Below are 18,586 nucleotides of genomic sequence, written 5' to 3'. Positions count from 1 at the left end.
TGTTTTGCCAGCACTGGAAAGTGTGAGGTGGAAGAGGCACTAACCAGAGCGAAGCATGGACACTGATTCTCTGTTTAAAGGAAAATTGTCAAGCACATGGTTTAGATTTCCACAATGAGGAGCTTGTGAAGGGCATTTCTTCAAGAAACAATTCACCCACCATTGCTGAGGTGCACAGATTTTGCCTGTGCCCCCTGCTATGCCTTGAGGTTGCTGGTGGCCTTGCTTGTGCCTTTCCCATGACACCCACAACTGCTGCTGCCAAGAACAATTTCCTTCCACAGAAATGTGTATTCTGGCATAATCTTAAACAAGCATCACTAGGGGGATTTAGTCAAAGAAATCTACTGGTAGTTTTATTTTGCAATGGAAATCTGTAAAGCATATTTACAATCCGCTTGTACTTTACAAGAAGGGTCTGATTTGGCTCATCACAAAATAATGGAATTCTGACATTGATCTGAGAATGATTGAAGCCAGCAAGAATATTTTAGCAGTCCTAGAACTTACAAGATTATAACCCCAGACATTTTTAAAATAATATTTAAAATAAAATGTTTCATGAATGAGCCTTGAAGGCTTAAATTAGTTTAAATTTGTTAGAAATGCATAGCCCAGTGATTGTGTAACTTCAGGGAAGGTAAAGTTTATGGCAATATCAGTGAAAAGAGAACATTTTCCAAACATTACCACAGACAAATTATATAAAAAACATTAATGTTGCAGAGTAATACAAAACAAAAATCACCTGATCAGCTCAAGCAATACTGACTTATATCTTTGAATTAACAAAAATTCTCTGTACAGCTGCAATAAAACTTCAGTTTTACAAATTGATATTTAATTGAACATATTTATAACACAAATTATACACTATGTACAAACCTAGTTCAGAACTCTTTGCTCAGAATGCTTCAACACAGAAGTGATTTATCAATTTACAGGTCAGGATTCTAGCTCTTCCTTTAATTTAAACACCCAAACACTTATAAAACATGAAAATAAGCCCATTTGCCATCACATGGTGCTGTTCTTAAGTCACTTGTTTGTTACCATACGTTACAGAAGAGTAGAACCAGTCACAGCAATAAATAAGTGTGCTCATTATCAACTAAACACTTATATTCACATGATCAAACTTTCAACCTGAGTGCTTTTACAAGACTGTAGGATCCATTGATCTTTGCTTGTCTTGACACGTATATCAAAATTGCAACTGCAGGTACCACTACTGCTGCTACAGATGAGAATGCAATGATCAGTGGTATCGTCTGATCTGGTTCTTCCAGTCCTGCTGAAAATGGAACAAAAGGAGAACAAAAATGTGTAAATATTGTTTGAAACAGATACATGTGCATCACTTTAAAAGCAGTGTTATTAATGACCTTCATTTGAACATATTTCTGTTTTCATGGACAAAACATACTTTTTGTGTTTTCCTTATATTTTTTTCCTACAGCAACTTCATATCACATACTTTAATTCCTAGCCATTATCTTGGTCTTGAATTTCCTATGCAAGTTTAAACCTATCTGATATCATCTACAACCAAGAATACCATGAAATTCACAAAGAATACAACAGGAATACCACATATTATACCCAGGAAACTGTCATGCAAGGATCAGCTATGAGCTATGACACAAATTTCACTGAAAAGTACAAACAAAATAGGTTTAAGGCAACAGACCCAGCTACCTACAACTGGTCTCAATCTCTTTAATATTGTTCCAACCTGAAATATGAAGGACATATATGCTTATATGAAGGACATATATGCTTGTATAATTTTTGGTGACACTGCAGATTATAAATTTTCCAGTCACTGATGGCAGAATAATTTCTCCTCATGGGCTTTTTTTCAGGACCATCTCTGAGGGTGTATGTGCTACATGTAACAGTGATATTTTCTACTTCTTTAACATTTTCTGATGGATATACTAACATAGTAATATTTTGGAGAGGAACTGAAAAGAAATGCAAGGTAGGATTTAGCAACAAACAGAAGCAAAACTCAGGAGGCATCAGCAGCTTCTACATGCAAAATACTAATCCAATTAATGGGCCAACTGTAATAGTTGAACATATAGCTTTAGATAGTGCTCTGTCACCAGCTGTCCTTCACCACTGAAGCCAACAGCAGTTGACAAAAAGAATTTTATCAATTAAAAGAGTATTTTGCAAAATTTCTACATTATATGGACCCTCTTCTTTTTTTATTTCAAATTCACTGTTTATTTGTTTGAGTTCATGAAAGGGCACAGACAGACAACCCAGAGGCTGATGTCCTCTTTCAAGAAGACATGTCCTTTTTCAGGAGAAAAATTGAAAAGGCAAAGGAAGGAGTCCTAGAACTGTATTTTTTCTTCACAAAGTTCTGCAATTTTATATCCTGTTTTCAAAAGATGAAGTGAAAATATGAAAAATTTTGAAGCAGCAATTATTTTATGCATCCGCTGTTTTGGACGGAAGTTTTCATTAGCATTAAGATCCTATCACTTATGACAAGAAGCTGTGCAATTCACGCCATTTTTTAAGGACAATTCACTCTTAATGAAACTGAAGATGTCACTCTGTATAAAACAAATCCTAATATGAACTCTGCACAGCAGTTGTGTTAACTAACCTTTGACACAAGTACTATGTGCTGAGGCTACTCCCACAGTTCATTAACTTTGTATTTTCCTGCATCCCTTAGCTGAGTCCTGTCTGTGGTATATTTGCTATCCACTGTTTCAAGGGTTGTGAACCCATCACCAACTTTCTTTTACTGACTACTCCTAAGAGATATAACACCTGCAGATATGCAAGGAATGGTAACACTTTGTCCTTGATTTGCTTTGCTTGAAGGGGAAACCAAAAGTGTTATTTTATGGTGCAGCTATAAAAATAGTAAAGAACAGGGAAGAGAACTGAATTGGTGGCAGAAGTGAGCCAATAAGCAAGACACTAAGCAAGACACTGTTGCTATGCAATAGGCAGAAGCAGCAGAGCTAAAGCAGAGAAGTCTGATTTACTATTGAAAATGAAACTTTGCTATCATTCTGTCTAAGTTATGGAATCAGCATTTCTTGTAGCTTAAATGCAGGAGCAGGAAAGAGAGTTGTAGCTTAGGGAAGAAGCAAGGAGCAGTGGTACCACAGAGCAGCTTCAGCACGTACTGTCTCCTTGAATCTTTCCTATGCAGATATCCACTGAGGCCTGCTTGGAAGGATAATTCCTTCCAGGCACTGCATACCTTCTTTACCTCATGCATACATTTGTCAGTTGGAAGGAGTGATGGAAGTCCTGCTGGTTTAAGAACTTTTCATAAGCTATCTGGATTAAGGTAGAATTCACACTTTTATTATTTAAAGCTTCCTAAATCACTTAGTGACATTAGGGCCACCTTTTAACTCCACTGACATCAAAGACACAATTACCTCATTCTTCAAAAGATCTGGACTTAAAATACAAAAACCAAAAAACTTGTTTACTATCTTGTTCTACAAACCTTGAACATATAATTTCACAGCTTTTTCTTCCTTGCCAAATTGATTATAAGCTTCACATTCATAAAGCCCAAGATCTTGACTTTGCAAGTTCCTTATAGTAAAAGTTGCATTTTTAGAAATTTTCTCAGACTCCCCATTGGCCTTCTTTTTCTTCCAGGAGATCACAGGAGCTGGATTACCAGAACTAGTACATTTCATTGTCACAGTTTCTCCTTCTTTAAGAGCAGCAGTGGGGATAACAGTGATCATGGTATTCTTTGGTCCATCTGAAAGGAAAAGTCCTATAGTTAATAACCACTGGATTTTTTAGAGATGGATGCAACATATCCTATTGGATACTAGATTGTCACCCTCCCAAAGCTAATTTCTTTTTCATTCTCAAAACAAAAGTAAAGCACAAATCATCAGAGTTTCCATACAAAGCCTCCATAGCCTAAACATTCTAACCAAATAATTCTAACCATGTAGATCAGTTTCTCACTCATTCAGATCTGTACTAAAAACTGTCATCACATTAAAGATTTAATGACTTTGTTTTGTTCATCAGCACTGCTCCTTTCTTAGGGAAAAGCAGAGGACTATGATGATTTTTTGTTCTCACAGGGTTTTGTTTAGTTTGATAGCTATATTTATCACTGAAGAACTAAATAATTATTTTAAAATGAATGGGGAAACTTTACACATACTTACATTTCACATTAAGTGTGATTTCACTTTTGCTCTTCCCAAACTTATTTTCTGCTAGACATTCATAGTCTCCTCCATTTTGGAACATCACAGATGGAAGAAGAATACTTCTGGCACTATAAGGCCTCATGTCTGCATTGTCAGATTTTCTCCTTAAAATAATCTTGGGAGGAGGGTTACTTTCAGCAGAACATTGTATGGAAACATTTTCTCCTTCTTGAACTGTTGTAGAAGGTTCAATGGAGAGTTTTGTAATGACTGGAGCACCTGCAGGACAAAAGAAAAGGCTGTTAGAGCAATGCAAAGGTACTAAAGATGGAGCGGGTTTTAAGAAAGCAGGAATTGCTTGCTCAAGGATCTGTTTACTTTGGTTTTGATCCCAGACTCAATCTAAGATTTTTGGCTCTGTCAAAACACCAGTCTATTACTCAATCATAAAATATTACAACAATAATATTATTATGTCCAAAACAGTTTTACCCTTCAATGCCTATTAAATTTATTACTAATGACTAAAACTTCTAGTTCAAAGAAGGAGACTCTGATGTCCCTGTGAAATTGGTACACACATTATATTTCAATATATTTCATATATTTCAGTGTGTGTGTCCCCATCACTTTCTCAGATTCTTTTATGACTTTTAGTGTTGCTTTTTGGAAATGTATAGAACTGTGCACATACAACAGCAGTACTGAGAGAATAAGCTGAAAATTAAATATAGAAAGAAAAAGTACAGCCCATGAGGAACAGCCTTAAATTGAAGCTGAATTCTGAATATGTAACAAGGAAAGCCTCATATTTTCCTAATTTTTGATGTTTGACTATGCTCCACCCTCACAGAGATCACCCAGTTAGGTACAGGATAATACAAGTGAAACTCAAGCAGAGTTGTACCTTGTATAATAATGTCCATTGCTGCTTTCTCTGTTTTATTAGTTACTGGATTGATTACTTCACAGATGTACCGTCCTGAGTCATTGAAATGCACATGGGGAATAGAAAGAACATTGTTTTTTATCAGATGCTGAATGCTTTCTTCAGCCAAATATTTACTCCAAACTATTTTTGCTGGTGGGTTACTCTGAGTAACACAAGTGAGGTTCAGAGTGTCTCCTTCCATTGACGAGTTGCCTGGAGTTGCAGCAATGACAGTATTCTGTGGACCAACTGTAAGAAAACAAAAGAAGATAAGATCAGTGTGTAAATGAAGAATGACGTGCACATCTCTAACACTAGCCTTTCTAGAAGTATATGTCACACAACACCAAAAAATGAAAAATGTGTATTCCAGTAGCACAGTGGAACAATTTTTCCAGACTTAGTAAGATGTTTTGCTTGAAGCTTTGAAGCTAAACTAGACAAAGCTCTCATACAAAAATACTTACAATTTGCATTAAGTTTCTGGGAAGATGTTCTTTCTTTGAGTTCAAAATCCATATCAGCAATTAGTAACCTGGCCACACAGGTAATCTCTTTCCCAATATCTTTAGCCGTGGGATGAAATGTATGTGTCACAATTTTGGTCTCTGTTTCTGTGCTGTCATCTTCAAAAAAATTTTTCTCATGAAGAACATGTTCATCTTTCTTTAGGAGGACTTCCAGGTGGTGAGAAGGATACACATCAGGAATTTTACAGCTTACAGTGGCTTGTTCTCCAGCAACTAAGGATGGGCTGATCTCAATGACAGGATCACTGGGGAAAGCTAAAAGAATAAAATCAATTTCTTTAGACAAGAAGAGATAAATTGTAGGGTCAACATAAGAGCAAGATCCAGACACCAAATATCTTGAGTTTAGAGGTGCTCAGAACATGACGTTCTATCAACATTATTACAAGACATATCTTGATCTGAAGACCTACAGGTCTTTTATAAGCAGTTCATACACTAACAAGAATTTTATTTGTACTTCTGTTGAAACATGAGCACAACAGGTCTAATAAGATTCAGCATGGCACCTAAGCAGTGATACAGCTGCCAAATTGTAGGCATTCAGAGCAATCCATACACTAGTGCTATCCTGTTTTCTGGGCTGGTAGGTTTGGACATTTGAATTACTCCCCTGCACTACAAAGTCTTTGATTTTTTTCTCCCTGAGCTCTGGGAATGCATTCAGGCAAGTGTATGTTTTGGCTTTCAAGGATTACCAAAAATAATAATACTAGTACATACAATCTTCAGTGCAGAAACCTAAGCAGAAAAGGGCTAAGAAAGTGTCCTGAACAGACATACAACAGAATCTTAGAAGGAAGCATATGTTGAGCTAAAACAGACTCATTATCCTAGAATTAAAAGTTAACTGATAACCACAATGCCCCAAAAAATTATTGATTTTTCCATCAACATGTACTATTTAAAGAAATTTTTACATTTTTACTTACAGTAAAGTTCAACTTCGATACTCTTCTCCTTTTTCTCTCTGTCATCACACACGACAGTACACAGATAAGAATGAGAATTTGCAATGCTAACTGGATTCATAGTCAATGTAGAATGTGTCCTGTAGTTGCTGACTTTTCCTCCAAGGGGGCTGTCCATCTGTGTTCTCCAGGAAAAACTTGGTGATGCACAGCCAGTAGTATTGCATGTGAGTATGAGTGTGTCTCCAATCTGTGCCACAATTTTCTCAGCAGGTACAATTTCCATTTCAAAAGCTTTAACTACAAAAAGGGAAAACACACATCAGTTCAGCACCTTTCTCAGTTTTTATCTTCCTATTTCTTCTCCTCCTATGTTCTTCTGTGACATGAGGTCTTTGTGCTTCAGTTCTTTATGGTTGTGTGGAAGTTAAACTAATAAAGCTCATAGTGTGGTTTACAAATTCAGAACACCCGATAAACATTGCTATTTTTGTCAAAGACAATACAGGCTCAGGTGATTAACAGACAGTTTTCATGTATAAAATGGCATAAACCGAATTTAAATAAACGCATTGGCACATAATAACTTTTTTGTCAGGTATATCTGGTTCTAACACTTTGTAACATTTGAGAGGAGAAGTAGCAGGTAGATGGCAAAGACAACAGCAGGAACATTTTCAACAGGACATTTAGTACCAAACTTGCCAGATACTGTCAGGAATGACTGTAAAAATCAAGCATGCAGTTGTCTCCTAGACTGTCTTTCAGCAAACTCAATAGGAAAACGACTGAGTCATTGCAGAGCACAGAAAAGCTCAAAGTAAATGTCAAACAAAGCCTCCTGACATTTTGACAGAACTACTTAATTGTCAGTTGTATTCACTGAAATGCAAAGGTAACTGGAGAAAAGAGAAATAAAGATCAAACAGTAAATTTTAGGTCAGTTTATACTTAACAAAGTTAAAACAAATAAAACAAGCATCACCAACCCCACGTTCCCCAACTTACCAGTCCTTAACACACACAAAATTACTAGCACAGCCAGGCTTGTCCTTCCCATCTCTTTTAACATTTATAATTGCTGTTACTGGGTAAAGAAAGTAAATTCAAAAGTTTACTTTCTATTTCCTGTGAAGAAGCACTGTGAGATCTTGCTGCTCTGTAATAGCTTAATATAAGAGCTGCAGTGTGCTCTTTATAAAGGCTCCCCTTGGGAAATCCCTGGACGGGGAAATCCAGGGCAGGGAGGAGGAGACCCACATGGATCGGGCGGTGTCCGCTGGCTCAGCGCCCTCTGCTGCTTTTGTGAAAGCCCAGGAAAACAAACTGCAACAATTGTAAATACAGTGCCTACTACATTTGAAAAAATCTGTTTCAGATCTTATCCTGCAAACAACAGGAATGAAATAAAAGAATGTGCGTAAGTCCAATGTAACTATATTGCAGACAAAAAAGTTATTCAAATTTGTTTTTAACAAAAATATTTTTGTGGGACTGAGTCTTCAGAACAGTTCTAACAATGCTCAGTTCTGTAAATAACATTACATGACTCAGTATTTCCTTTGAAGAATGTGCTACCAGTTTAAGAGGTGTTATTACTCATGTTCCTCCTAAGTATTGTTGGTCTCTAAAAATTAAGAAATGCATGAGATAACAAAAATCTGGAGATCTGACTTAATCAGCTTGTTTCAGGCTCATATTGTTCAAATTTACGGAATAAACTAATATTGGGTGGCCAGGCATTGTAAGAGGCTGTCCAGGGCAGTGGTAGAATTATCCTCCCTGGAAGGTTTCCAAAATGTATGGCTGTGGAAGGTGGGGAGATGATTTATTGGCAAACATGGCAGTGCAGGTTTAAGGGTTGGATTTCATCTTAGAGAGCTCTTCTAGCCTAAAGAATTCTAAGATTCTAAAATCAATTTAAAAATCACTAAATAAAACCAGCAAGAAATTAAAAATGAACATATATGTTTTTAAAACATTTCTGGCAAATCATTTGGTATGTAATAGTTTGGTCATTTGATGTCTGTATTTTATAAACAACACATTCAAATATCTAGTAAGTGAGTAATAACTTGGAAAAATAAAGGCTGAAGTAACAATGTTCTAAATGCTAAAGAAATGTATTTGCTGAAAAGTTGGCTCCACATCAATATGTATTTTACATCAGTTTCTATTGTTCATAACCTCATGCTAGTTCCAAAATACCATGCTCAGGTGAGAGTTGTATCAGAGGATATAAGGATCCTGCTGTCCTACAGGCAGCATGTCTTCTTCAGGAACTATTTTTTGTGGCTTTTTATCTGACTGCAGCTGCTGCCATACCTTTGCATTCTCATCAAATGATAGCTGGACAGTAGAAACTGCCACAGAAACACACTGGGTAAAATAAGAAGCATCAACGACTTTTTTTCATGCACTTTTCATAAACTCATAAATATAGGGATATAAATAAAGGGATGAAAGATCATGAAAATTTAAATTTGTGATCTTGGGCAGAAAGTATGTAGTAGTAGTAGTAGTAGTAATAATAATAATAATAATAATAATAATAATAATAATAATAATAACTATAACAACAACTGAAAAAAACACACCAAGACAATCCAAAAATTACCCAGAAGGCAATAAAGCAGGGAAAACTGAAGCATCTAGAAATGCCTAATGAAAAGTCACTAAACTAAAATTCAGTGAAATTGCTACAGTGGATTCTACCATAATATTTTATTTTTATTATCACCGTCATAACTTTTTTTTGTTATGGAGGAGGAGAAGCTGGAGAAGGAGGTGGAGAAGGAGGAGGAAGAGGAAGAATAAACCACTCCTAAGTGTCACAAAATGCAAGCAGAGTACTGTTCTGGAAGCACTGCTATCAAATCCAAAAATCCAAAAGCTATCCAGGATAGGAAATTACACAACTACAGGATGTGATTTTACTGTACAGAAAATGGTTTTGTTGAAGGAAAGTGTACCCTCTCAAATCATAAAAAATAATTATTTTTAAATCATAGTCAGAGAGAAGCAAGAAATGAAACTCGTCTCCTTGGACTGCTTAAACAATCATCAGAAGCTAGGCTGAAAGAGAAAGGGCAATGTTTCCTTGTTTCTGGGAAATCAGCTTCCACACAGAAAAAGAAAATAAACATAGGAGGCCATATCTGCATACTGGAAAAGTTTTAATCAAGTCGTTCATCAGATAACATGAAATAGGAAATAACTCTGATCCTGCTCTTAGTAAATCAAACTGGACAGCTGCCATTAACTTTACTGGAGCTGGATCCTTACCAGAGGGACTAGTATACTGTCTGATCAAACAAATTCAACTCAGGCAGTTTAGTAAGAGCAGAGTTAGCCAACAACTATTACTAAAGGAAGTACAAATCTGCCAAAAATTTAAAAAGTTTTAAAAAACTTTCTTTTTACACAACTTCAAATGTGAGCCTTCTATGTATTTTAAAAAGTATATGTACATTACTGTTGCTCCTACTACCCTCAGCATCAACTTCAAAGTAGGAAAATGGGCACCAAGTTGGGCTATTTTCAGAACTGTCTGTTCTGTCTGTAAACAGAGATCATCTGACAAGTTTTAGCACTTGACCTTGAGAGTCAGATAATCTAGTATTTTATTCAAACAGCACAGAGGAGGATGCTGGGGGTAAAAATAGAGGATGCATCAACTTCGACAGTGAGATAAGTATTACAGGACCAACTGGAAGAAATCTTGACACATGCCAAGTGTAATGAGGACTGGAATGAAACAAGTATTACAAGAATATTACTAAAGGCAAAAAAGATTAAAAGATTTAAGCAGTGGGATGTAACTACATGTTTTTCAATACATCTAGTAATCAAAAGAGACTTCTAAGGCTTTGATGGACAAACAAAGATAAAACAATTATGTGTTGCGAAACAGAGTTTGGAAATATTGAACACAACTTTTGGCCTGGCAAAAGAAAACACAAGTGTCCTTCAGGAAACTAAAATTTACATCAGACTCGTCTGGAATTTATGAAAAGAAACCACTTCAGAACTGTGCTAAGAATTTGCTTTAACTCATACTACTGCAATCCTGTTAAATACCTATATGATGCATTTATTAATTTCCTCTAAGCAAAAGAGATAATAAGTTACTGAAATCTTACTTAATTATTTGAACAAAATGCATATTATACAACATGTTAGTTATCCAACATTTATACACTTCTTTCTGCATCTTTAATATATTGCCCTGCTTCATGGAGGCTATTAGGGGAAAACTGAAAAGCTAATCTTTTGCAGAATCTGGACTCTTAAAATCTTCACCACTGGTCTTGTGATTTATGGCCAATGACCTATGGTGATGAGAAATTATCCTTTTGGCAGAGGAAATTTAAGAAAAAAAGAAGGTAGAAGGAAACTCATCTAATCTGATATTCTGTTTCCTGTGTCAGCAATAAAATTCTTCATGGCACTTCATTCCTGTATCTGCATCTAGAGGCATGATTTGGGACTTCTACTAAAAATACTCAGCGCTGGAATTGTAACTTCTGTACAGGACCCCAACATAGAAATGTTATTATTAAAGATCTTTGTGTCACATCAACTTGACAGGCCAGAACCTTTCTGTGGAAGGCTTGACATTCTGAGAGGATGCAGCAAAGTCTGATTCAACAGTTCTACAGCCTCATATCAAAGAGGTGTTACAGCAAGTCCATACTTCGGTCCCCCATTCAAACTGCAGCCCTCACACATCTCAGGAAAGATATTCTTGGGATGTGCACTGGGGGTCTGAGTAAAGAAAGCCTCAGAGCTTCAGATGCTTTACAGAAGCAGCTGGGATGAAGAGCTTTCACTCCATGCAAAGAATGTCTGATACTTCTGCAGGATGATCACGCCTAAAGAAAAAGAGCCAGTGGACTGTACTGTAACTCAAATGAGAACTTATCTCAGAGGGAAAACTCACATGCATCAGCAAAGAAGGAATGCCCTTCAGGGACCACATGCACAGTAATGCCTTTAATATGGTAATGTCTTGATAAAGTAAGTGAAAAAAAATGAAGCTGGAGAACATGTATGAAGACTGCTGATTACACGGCTAATAGAGCAGGAAATGATCTGCCAGCCTCAACATTGTCAGTTCTCAGCAACATCAAGAGCCTGCTCTATGGGTTATACACTGTCTCCTTCCTCAGAACACCTGGATTTTTGGTTCCCAAAGCTTCCCCAACACTGCTTCTCCTGACTCCCTCCACCTGCTTTCCCACCACCTGACAATAATACAACCCCTGTATAGCCCCAAGAGGGGGAGGAGAGCATCACTGACTCCCTATAATTTTCATCTCCGGATGGGAAGGATGAGATCTACATGCAGATCTATTTAAAGGGTTGTGTCTGTTTCAGGAATTGTAACTTTGTACCTAACTACAAAAAGAACACCAACGCATTACCCTGTAACCCACATCACACCTCACAATTGTACTCCACATCTAACTTGTCATCTATTGCAAGGAAAAGAAAATGAAACATCTTAAGAAAGTTTTATCATCTGCTTCTTTTCCTTTTCTGGAATTTCTTAAATACTGTATGTAAAAATAAATGCATCTACTTCCTGCATTATCTTTCTCAGGCACCAGCTTCTCAGTTAGGACACTTCCTGTCTGGTCAGTCTGAAGGCAACCAGAATCCACAAAGGTGCCAGATAAAATAATACCAAAGTGTGATAACTTGCATAGACTACAGAATAGCTAATTTCTTATTTTCTTGTATTCAGAGGCATTGTCCACTTCACAGAAAGAACAAAAATTTCATGTAATAATAAATAAAAGCCACTGGAGAAAAAAGTCCCTACTTATTATCATAGTCTTTTGTTACTGGCAAAAAAACATGCTATGGAAATTCCAAACTTAATTTCTAAAAAATCGAAAGTATGATTTTAGATCTAAAAATGAAAGTGTTGGATAGCCTTGAAATCCCCATACTTAAAGTGCCAAGTTCTGTATTCCAAGCCAAACTTCATTAATTCAGATAGCTAAGCTCCTACTGTCTTCCTATGAGCTTCCTATGTCTATAATCACATAGGTAAAAGGAAGTTTCCCTCCTGAAATACTATCTAGGGTATAACAAGTCAAATTCAAGCCTTGAAGTATTCAAAATCTCTTTGGGAATTCTGATGCAAGACTTCAGATTCACTATTATTTTGATCTGAATATACCAAGGCATATCAAAATCATTTGTTGTCACTGGAGAAAACAAGAAAAAACCCTAGACAAAACCCATTCAAAATGAATAGAGTGAAAAAACACAGTGGGCTTTGGGTCAACATGCAGATGATAGCTAGAACTAAGTATATGGCAAGGTAAAGTCAGATGAAAATATTTAAGAAGGAATATGAGCAAGTTACTTAATTCCCCAACATTCCACAGGAAATTACAATACCATTAAATCTTGTTGTGTACTTTATTAAGGGCAGTCTTTCACATGGTCAGAAGAAACTTATCAAGACAGTTGTGGAGAACTTTTTGACCAAGCTTTTTTATTACTTACCAGCAACAGCTCTCCAATACACTTGTAGATCAGTCATTTCCCTGTTTCCCACATCCTTTCTGCTCTTCAGGCATGAGGTTCATGGATGTCCCTGTGGACTTAGAAAGAAAAAGGGGAATGATGACAGCAACATCTGTAACAGACCATTCCACCTTCAAGAAATACAAATCTTGGATTCTCTTAAATAGGCAACTGAAAACTGCACTGCTACTAATTAATTATCCTTCAGCTTATCTTCCAGAAATATATTCTTTTTTATTCTCCTACAGTTGTTCATATTCTGAAATACTGTGCTTGGCTGCCTTGCTGCCTTGTGTTATAGAAATGTTATCTTTGTTGTGCCACAGTGGACTGGCTCACTAACAGGTAGAAATATTACACAGATGTCAGAAAGGAATTAAACTACTTAACTTTGCAGGATTCAATATTCATAACTTTTAAATCTTCCATATAGGTAAGAATTACAGATATTGCTCATTTTATTTTATTTATTTTTTAAAATATACACACAAATGAAATCTTTCTTTTTTTTTATAGATTTTGTCACTTTCCCCGTCTGAAAGTAGACTGGAAGTCCTGAAGAAACTGACTTTCCAAGTAGAAACAACTGGGAATGAACCAATTTTTACTTCTATCAAGCCAAAATGACAAGTATTCAAGAGAAAGCATTTTTCAGTAGCAAAATATGTATGTTTGTGTGTCTGTACACGTACTGATAAATCAACTGATGCTTGAAACCAGCTGTAACTCTATTAAGGATCTGGCACCTTTCTTTTGTCTCTTGAATGTGCTCTACCTTAAATAAAAAACATGCTGCTTTGTTACTTGGACTTTTCATTTCTTTCATTTCCCAACCCCCCCCGCCCCCCAGACAGTTAGGTATCATCTTAATTGCTTTGTTTGTTAACACTTCTACAAAAGGAATTTTTCTCGATAGGCAAGGGTAAGAAAGATGCAAGTTACTGGAATTTATTTCCCCTTCCCAGACAATTACTTGGCTAGGCATCAAAGCCCCAGCCGTTGTAGTCTGATATAGACAACTGAGCAAGAATGACTTTCATAGTTGTGTCACCTTTTATCATAGACCATGTTACTGTCTAGTGATAAGAGAGTTAACTCGAGAAATGTGTCACATGTTTGAAATTACTCTCAGGCAGGATAAAAGTCTGTGCTGAATTAGTATGAGAAATACCTGACTTCCAACATTCCGACACTTCTTAGCCAAGGATCTCTCCTGAAATTTCCCAATAATTGTATGTGAATACCAAATTATAAGTAACAGATGGTTTAATGACCCTCTTGTTTGGATAAATTTTGCCTTGTTTGAGTTAATTTCTTACTATAGTTAGCTCCACACCATGAGGAATGGATATCGGCAGCTCTCATTCTACAGCTCATTTCCAGGCAAACCTAGGAGGTTCACTTGCAGCTGAATGAAACCACTACTGACTAAGAGAGATGACCATGCACCCACTGCCAGGGCTTTCACTTGGAAGCTGGGACATCCTAATGGGAAAGGAAACAATTCTGTGCAACCCACAGTTTCCAACAGGTAAAGAAGACAGAAATGTTTTAAAAGCAGTGTTGTTTAAAAGCAATGTTTTAAAAGTAGATGCTTTTGTGGATCAAGAATCAACCAGTTAAGCTCTCATAGGCTTATGAGCTCGAGATTAATCTTACCTCTGTAGCACCTTTCAGTACTCAGGATATCAGTAGCATGGTGACTTGGATCTGCAAGACCATCAGGATCCGGGCACAGGAAATTTCCAGAGATGTATGAGGATGAATTCATTAAGATTTTAAGCAAATCATCTTACACCGAGTTCCCTAGATTATTTGAATGAATGTAATACAAAATCTCACACTAAAAAGAAATACACCCAGGAATTCTATATCATTGATTTAAAGTGTTTGATATAAACCCATCAGCCTATAAGTGATTTATTATTACATTTTATTACACTGACTCATGTGCTATAGCACCAAGATCCAGCTGCTGACTTTGCTTTTCTTGCAGTCTCAAGTGTCTTGTGCCACGACTGTTGAATTTTTCTGGCATAAAGAGATTTTCATTCTGTCTCTAAGGTCAGCATATGGATCCTGCTGTAGCTCATGGTTTCACAAAATGTGCTGTTACATAGCAAATACAGTCTATCAACAATTAAGGATTTCAGACAATTTAGGAAAAATCATGTCCCTTTATCCTTGTATTTATTAATGGGAATATTTATTTTAAATTTATTTTTCTAGTTCATTAATTGGAAAATTAATAAATAAAATTATATTTAATAATTACTACAAGATTTGCTCATTTAACCTAAAGGAGGATAAATTTTCAGGTCAAGTCTATAGTAGAGAATGATTACAAGAATGAAGATAAATTTATCACAAGATTGAAAAGTAAGCAGTGTATACGTTCAAAACTCCATAATTACCCAGGAGGAAAGCAATAATTAAATTAATCTGAATTATTTACTAGTTCCTACTAGCTCACCATATTCCTTTTTTAATAAAAGAAACAACTGCTTTCTAACTTTTTGAAAGGACTGTACAGTGGATAAATGCTACTAATTTAGACTAAAGCTGCTGATGGTTATAAAGATGAATGAATGAGGAGATGACAACCTCCTGGACAACATTCTTTGTGAAGTTAGTTCTGGTTTTGTGAATCACTTGTAAACTTACCTTGATCTTTTATTTCCTTACTCTTCCTAATGAAATCTAATGTTTCAATGAAAGCATTTCATATCATGGCACTAAGCCACTTTCATAAGGATTTCTATAATGTGCCATTTAAGACTCAGTTTATCCTTCCAAAACTGTTTTAGACAGAAAATTAAAGCAAAAACTCGGACAACCACGTTAGTATTTTGGCTGGCAAACACAGTTACCTATGGGACTTGAGTGCGAATAGCACTTTTCTGGCACATAGCTGTAAAGCAAACTATTGTGAATAACTGGAAATCCTGTCAGGATCTAATTAGAAGAAATAGGACATAAAACCAAGTGAGAAGTCATCTGTGACTTCTTGGTAGTCTCATGACTACAGACAGACCTCAGTTGTAGTAGTTCATAGTAACTCAAAGTCACCGAGGGTTAAACACAGCGCAAGCCTAACTTACATGTGATTGGAACTTCAGTTTCACCTTGCTGTAATTGCTGGCTATGTCTCAAAAGCAAGACCTCCACATTATTCAGAGAGCTCTCTGGAGCTCATGGAATGTCAAGAGCCTGCAGGGAAAGCAAGTGTAGCCTGGATTGTCACGTCTGGGTTTACAACACACAGAAGTGTTCAGTAACAGTGAGAGCAGCTTGATGTTTCCCATATGAGTATGCAGGAACTACCCAGGAGTCCAATGCAGCTTTAAAAGCTTGCTGTTAAAGAGAAATGAAATCTGCCATTCCTGCCAATGAAACAGTGCTTCACATAGAGATAAATTTCACAGGTTCTTCTCCGAGAAACTTAGTACTCAAGTTGTGCATGAATGTCAGACTCTGCCACAAATTTATTTGTAAAATTTCCAGGTTCTACATATTGAGAGCTATTTGAAAGTGTTAAAACAATTTCTTTCAAATATCATAAATTCTTCCTATTCTAAAACTTAAAATCTTTCTTGAACTCAGAAAGAAATGGTCTCTGCATTGAGTCTGTGTTTTTGAGAGCATAACTCAATACAAGAAAAATTCTATGAGCAAACAAAACTCGAGAAATATCTAAGAGATTTGGAAATACAAGTTTATGGATGTATTTCTAAAGTTTGCAGCCTTTTAAAACTTATCCTAAACAGCATAGAAAGACTGAAGTTAATAGTATTAACTAACACTATTTCAGTTAGAACTAGGAATCACCTGCTCTATTCTGCCACCCTAAAACCAGATCTTTACTCTGCTGCTGCTTTACTCTCCTCTTTCACTACTACTGCAAAACATTTTTCTCCTGCAACTTCAAAATAATCTCTGTCATTTCTGAATGCCACTGAATTTTATCAACTGAGCTCTTCTTAGCATTCCAGCTTTGCACAGAGCCTCTGCCAAAGTTTTGAATTGTCCCACAGCTGTTGCTGCCTGCCAGTGCACTGCTCCCAGGCCATCTCAGTGCGGTTACCTCCGTTTGGCTGTGTCACCATCTGCTGACTTTGCACTACAAGAGTCACAGAGCTGCCTCTTGGCACCCACCTGTAAATGAGGGATTTCCCTAAATTAATCATGTGCCCAATGGACTCCTAGAGAGAATATTCAAGATACATTATTAGACTTTACATTGTCCTTTTCAGCTGTGTAAACGATTTTTTAACCCTGAAAGCACCACATTTACTAACACTGCAAACTGGAATAACTGAAAGGCCAAATACTTTGCTTGCTTCTTTGCAATACAGATTGTTGTAACTGAAATCATGAGGAACATGATAATTTAGAGAGCTCCTGCTATGCTGGGCCACTCAGCCCAGGGCTCAAGCGCGAAGCATGGATCCAGTTCAGAAGACTGTCTTTGCCACAGCACGAAAATTTACAAATTTTATCACAAGAATACATATCTTTACTTGAAAAGTGGAAGTTGGCTTTGCAAAACAGCTTGATAATCATGTCAAAACTGATCTCAAAATGCAAAGATGTTTCAAATGAAATAGTAAATCTCTAATGCGTATAATCAAAATCACTTTTCTTTCTGTGGTGTTTCTTTCTGTTCTCCTCTTGGGAGAAAGTTGGCATTTATCATTATAATAGAATCTATTATCTCTCTTTAAACATTTCTCAGTTTTAGCAGAGAAGCCTCCACCTTCTCCCAATACACAATAGAAGAAACCTTTCTAAGGCTTCAGCCCTTTTCAAAATCCCAAAGTCACACACAGGATAAAGAAAGAAACAGGATGTTCAAGTAAATTATACAAAAATAGGAAGAAGGTTGTTTATGAAATGGCAACCAGAGTCCTGACACACACAATATTCTTGCTGTTTTTTCCTTTGCCATAAGTTTTCTGACCCTTCTGGCTTTTTGTTTTGTTTTGGTTTTTTTCTGGCTGATTTATTCATCAGCTTTTTCTATCACTATGGCAAAGGCAAATATCCTCTGGAAGGAAGACATTTTCTCTCCTTCAAGCTTCCTCTGGGACAGAGAAGAAACAACATCGATTTATTATCCTGCCAAAGTTGGCCACCTGGACAAAGACACTCATCATTCTCACAACAGAAGTGCAAGACTAAAGTGTGCTCTGGCAAAATCTGCCTGAGGAACAGATAATTTCCCACATTTGCCTTTACTTAGATCCAAGGTCTAACTTGCAGCAATAGTCAACAGCAGTGGTTTCAGCAGAAAATGAAGACTGCTCATAACCAGCAAAGTTCATCACGCAGTTCTTTAAATAATTTCCTTATTTGCTGAGAGTATGCCTCCTTATTTGAGGTATCACTTCCTTCTTTAGCTTGTCTTACTTTACTGCAATTATTATTCCCTCAACAGCGAAAAACCACAAAATTGTTTTAAAAGTCAAAATCCATTCAGAATGAACAATGCATACAAACACT

At 36.5% G+C, this 18,586-nt stretch overlaps 1 protein-coding gene across 2 annotated transcripts; it reads right to left on the bottom strand.

The window, feature by feature from the left end:
- Positions 1-329: 329 nt before the first annotated feature.
- On the bottom strand, positions 330-7,762 carry VCAM1 (vascular cell adhesion molecule 1). Of its 2 annotated transcripts, none has more exons than XM_056497956.1 (7): positions 7,550-7,762; positions 6,563-6,841; positions 5,568-5,885; positions 5,077-5,349; positions 4,185-4,448; positions 3,494-3,760; positions 330-1,294 (listed from the first exon to the last, which is right to left on the bottom strand). In XM_056497956.1, exons 1-7 carry the CDS (start codon positions 7,611-7,613, stop codon positions 1,134-1,136), a joined length of 1,626 nt encoding a protein of 541 aa, XP_056353931.1. In that variant the 5' UTR covers positions 7,614-7,762; the 3' UTR covers positions 330-1,133. The 2 variants fall into 2 exon arrangements, with proteins under 2 accessions (XP_056353931.1, XP_056353932.1); XM_056497957.1 differs by having other exon boundaries at positions 330-1,291; positions 7,550-7,756.
- Positions 7,763-18,586: the final 10,824 nt, after the last annotated feature.

This window comes from Oenanthe melanoleuca, chromosome 8 (assembly GCF_029582105.1).
Source record: "Oenanthe melanoleuca isolate GR-GAL-2019-014 chromosome 8, OMel1.0, whole genome shotgun sequence".
NCBI lineage: Eukaryota > Metazoa > Chordata > Aves > Passeriformes > Muscicapidae > Oenanthe > Oenanthe melanoleuca.
Note: the sequence above shows the minus strand (reverse complement) of the source record. Positions and strands in the feature narration are given on the sequence as shown.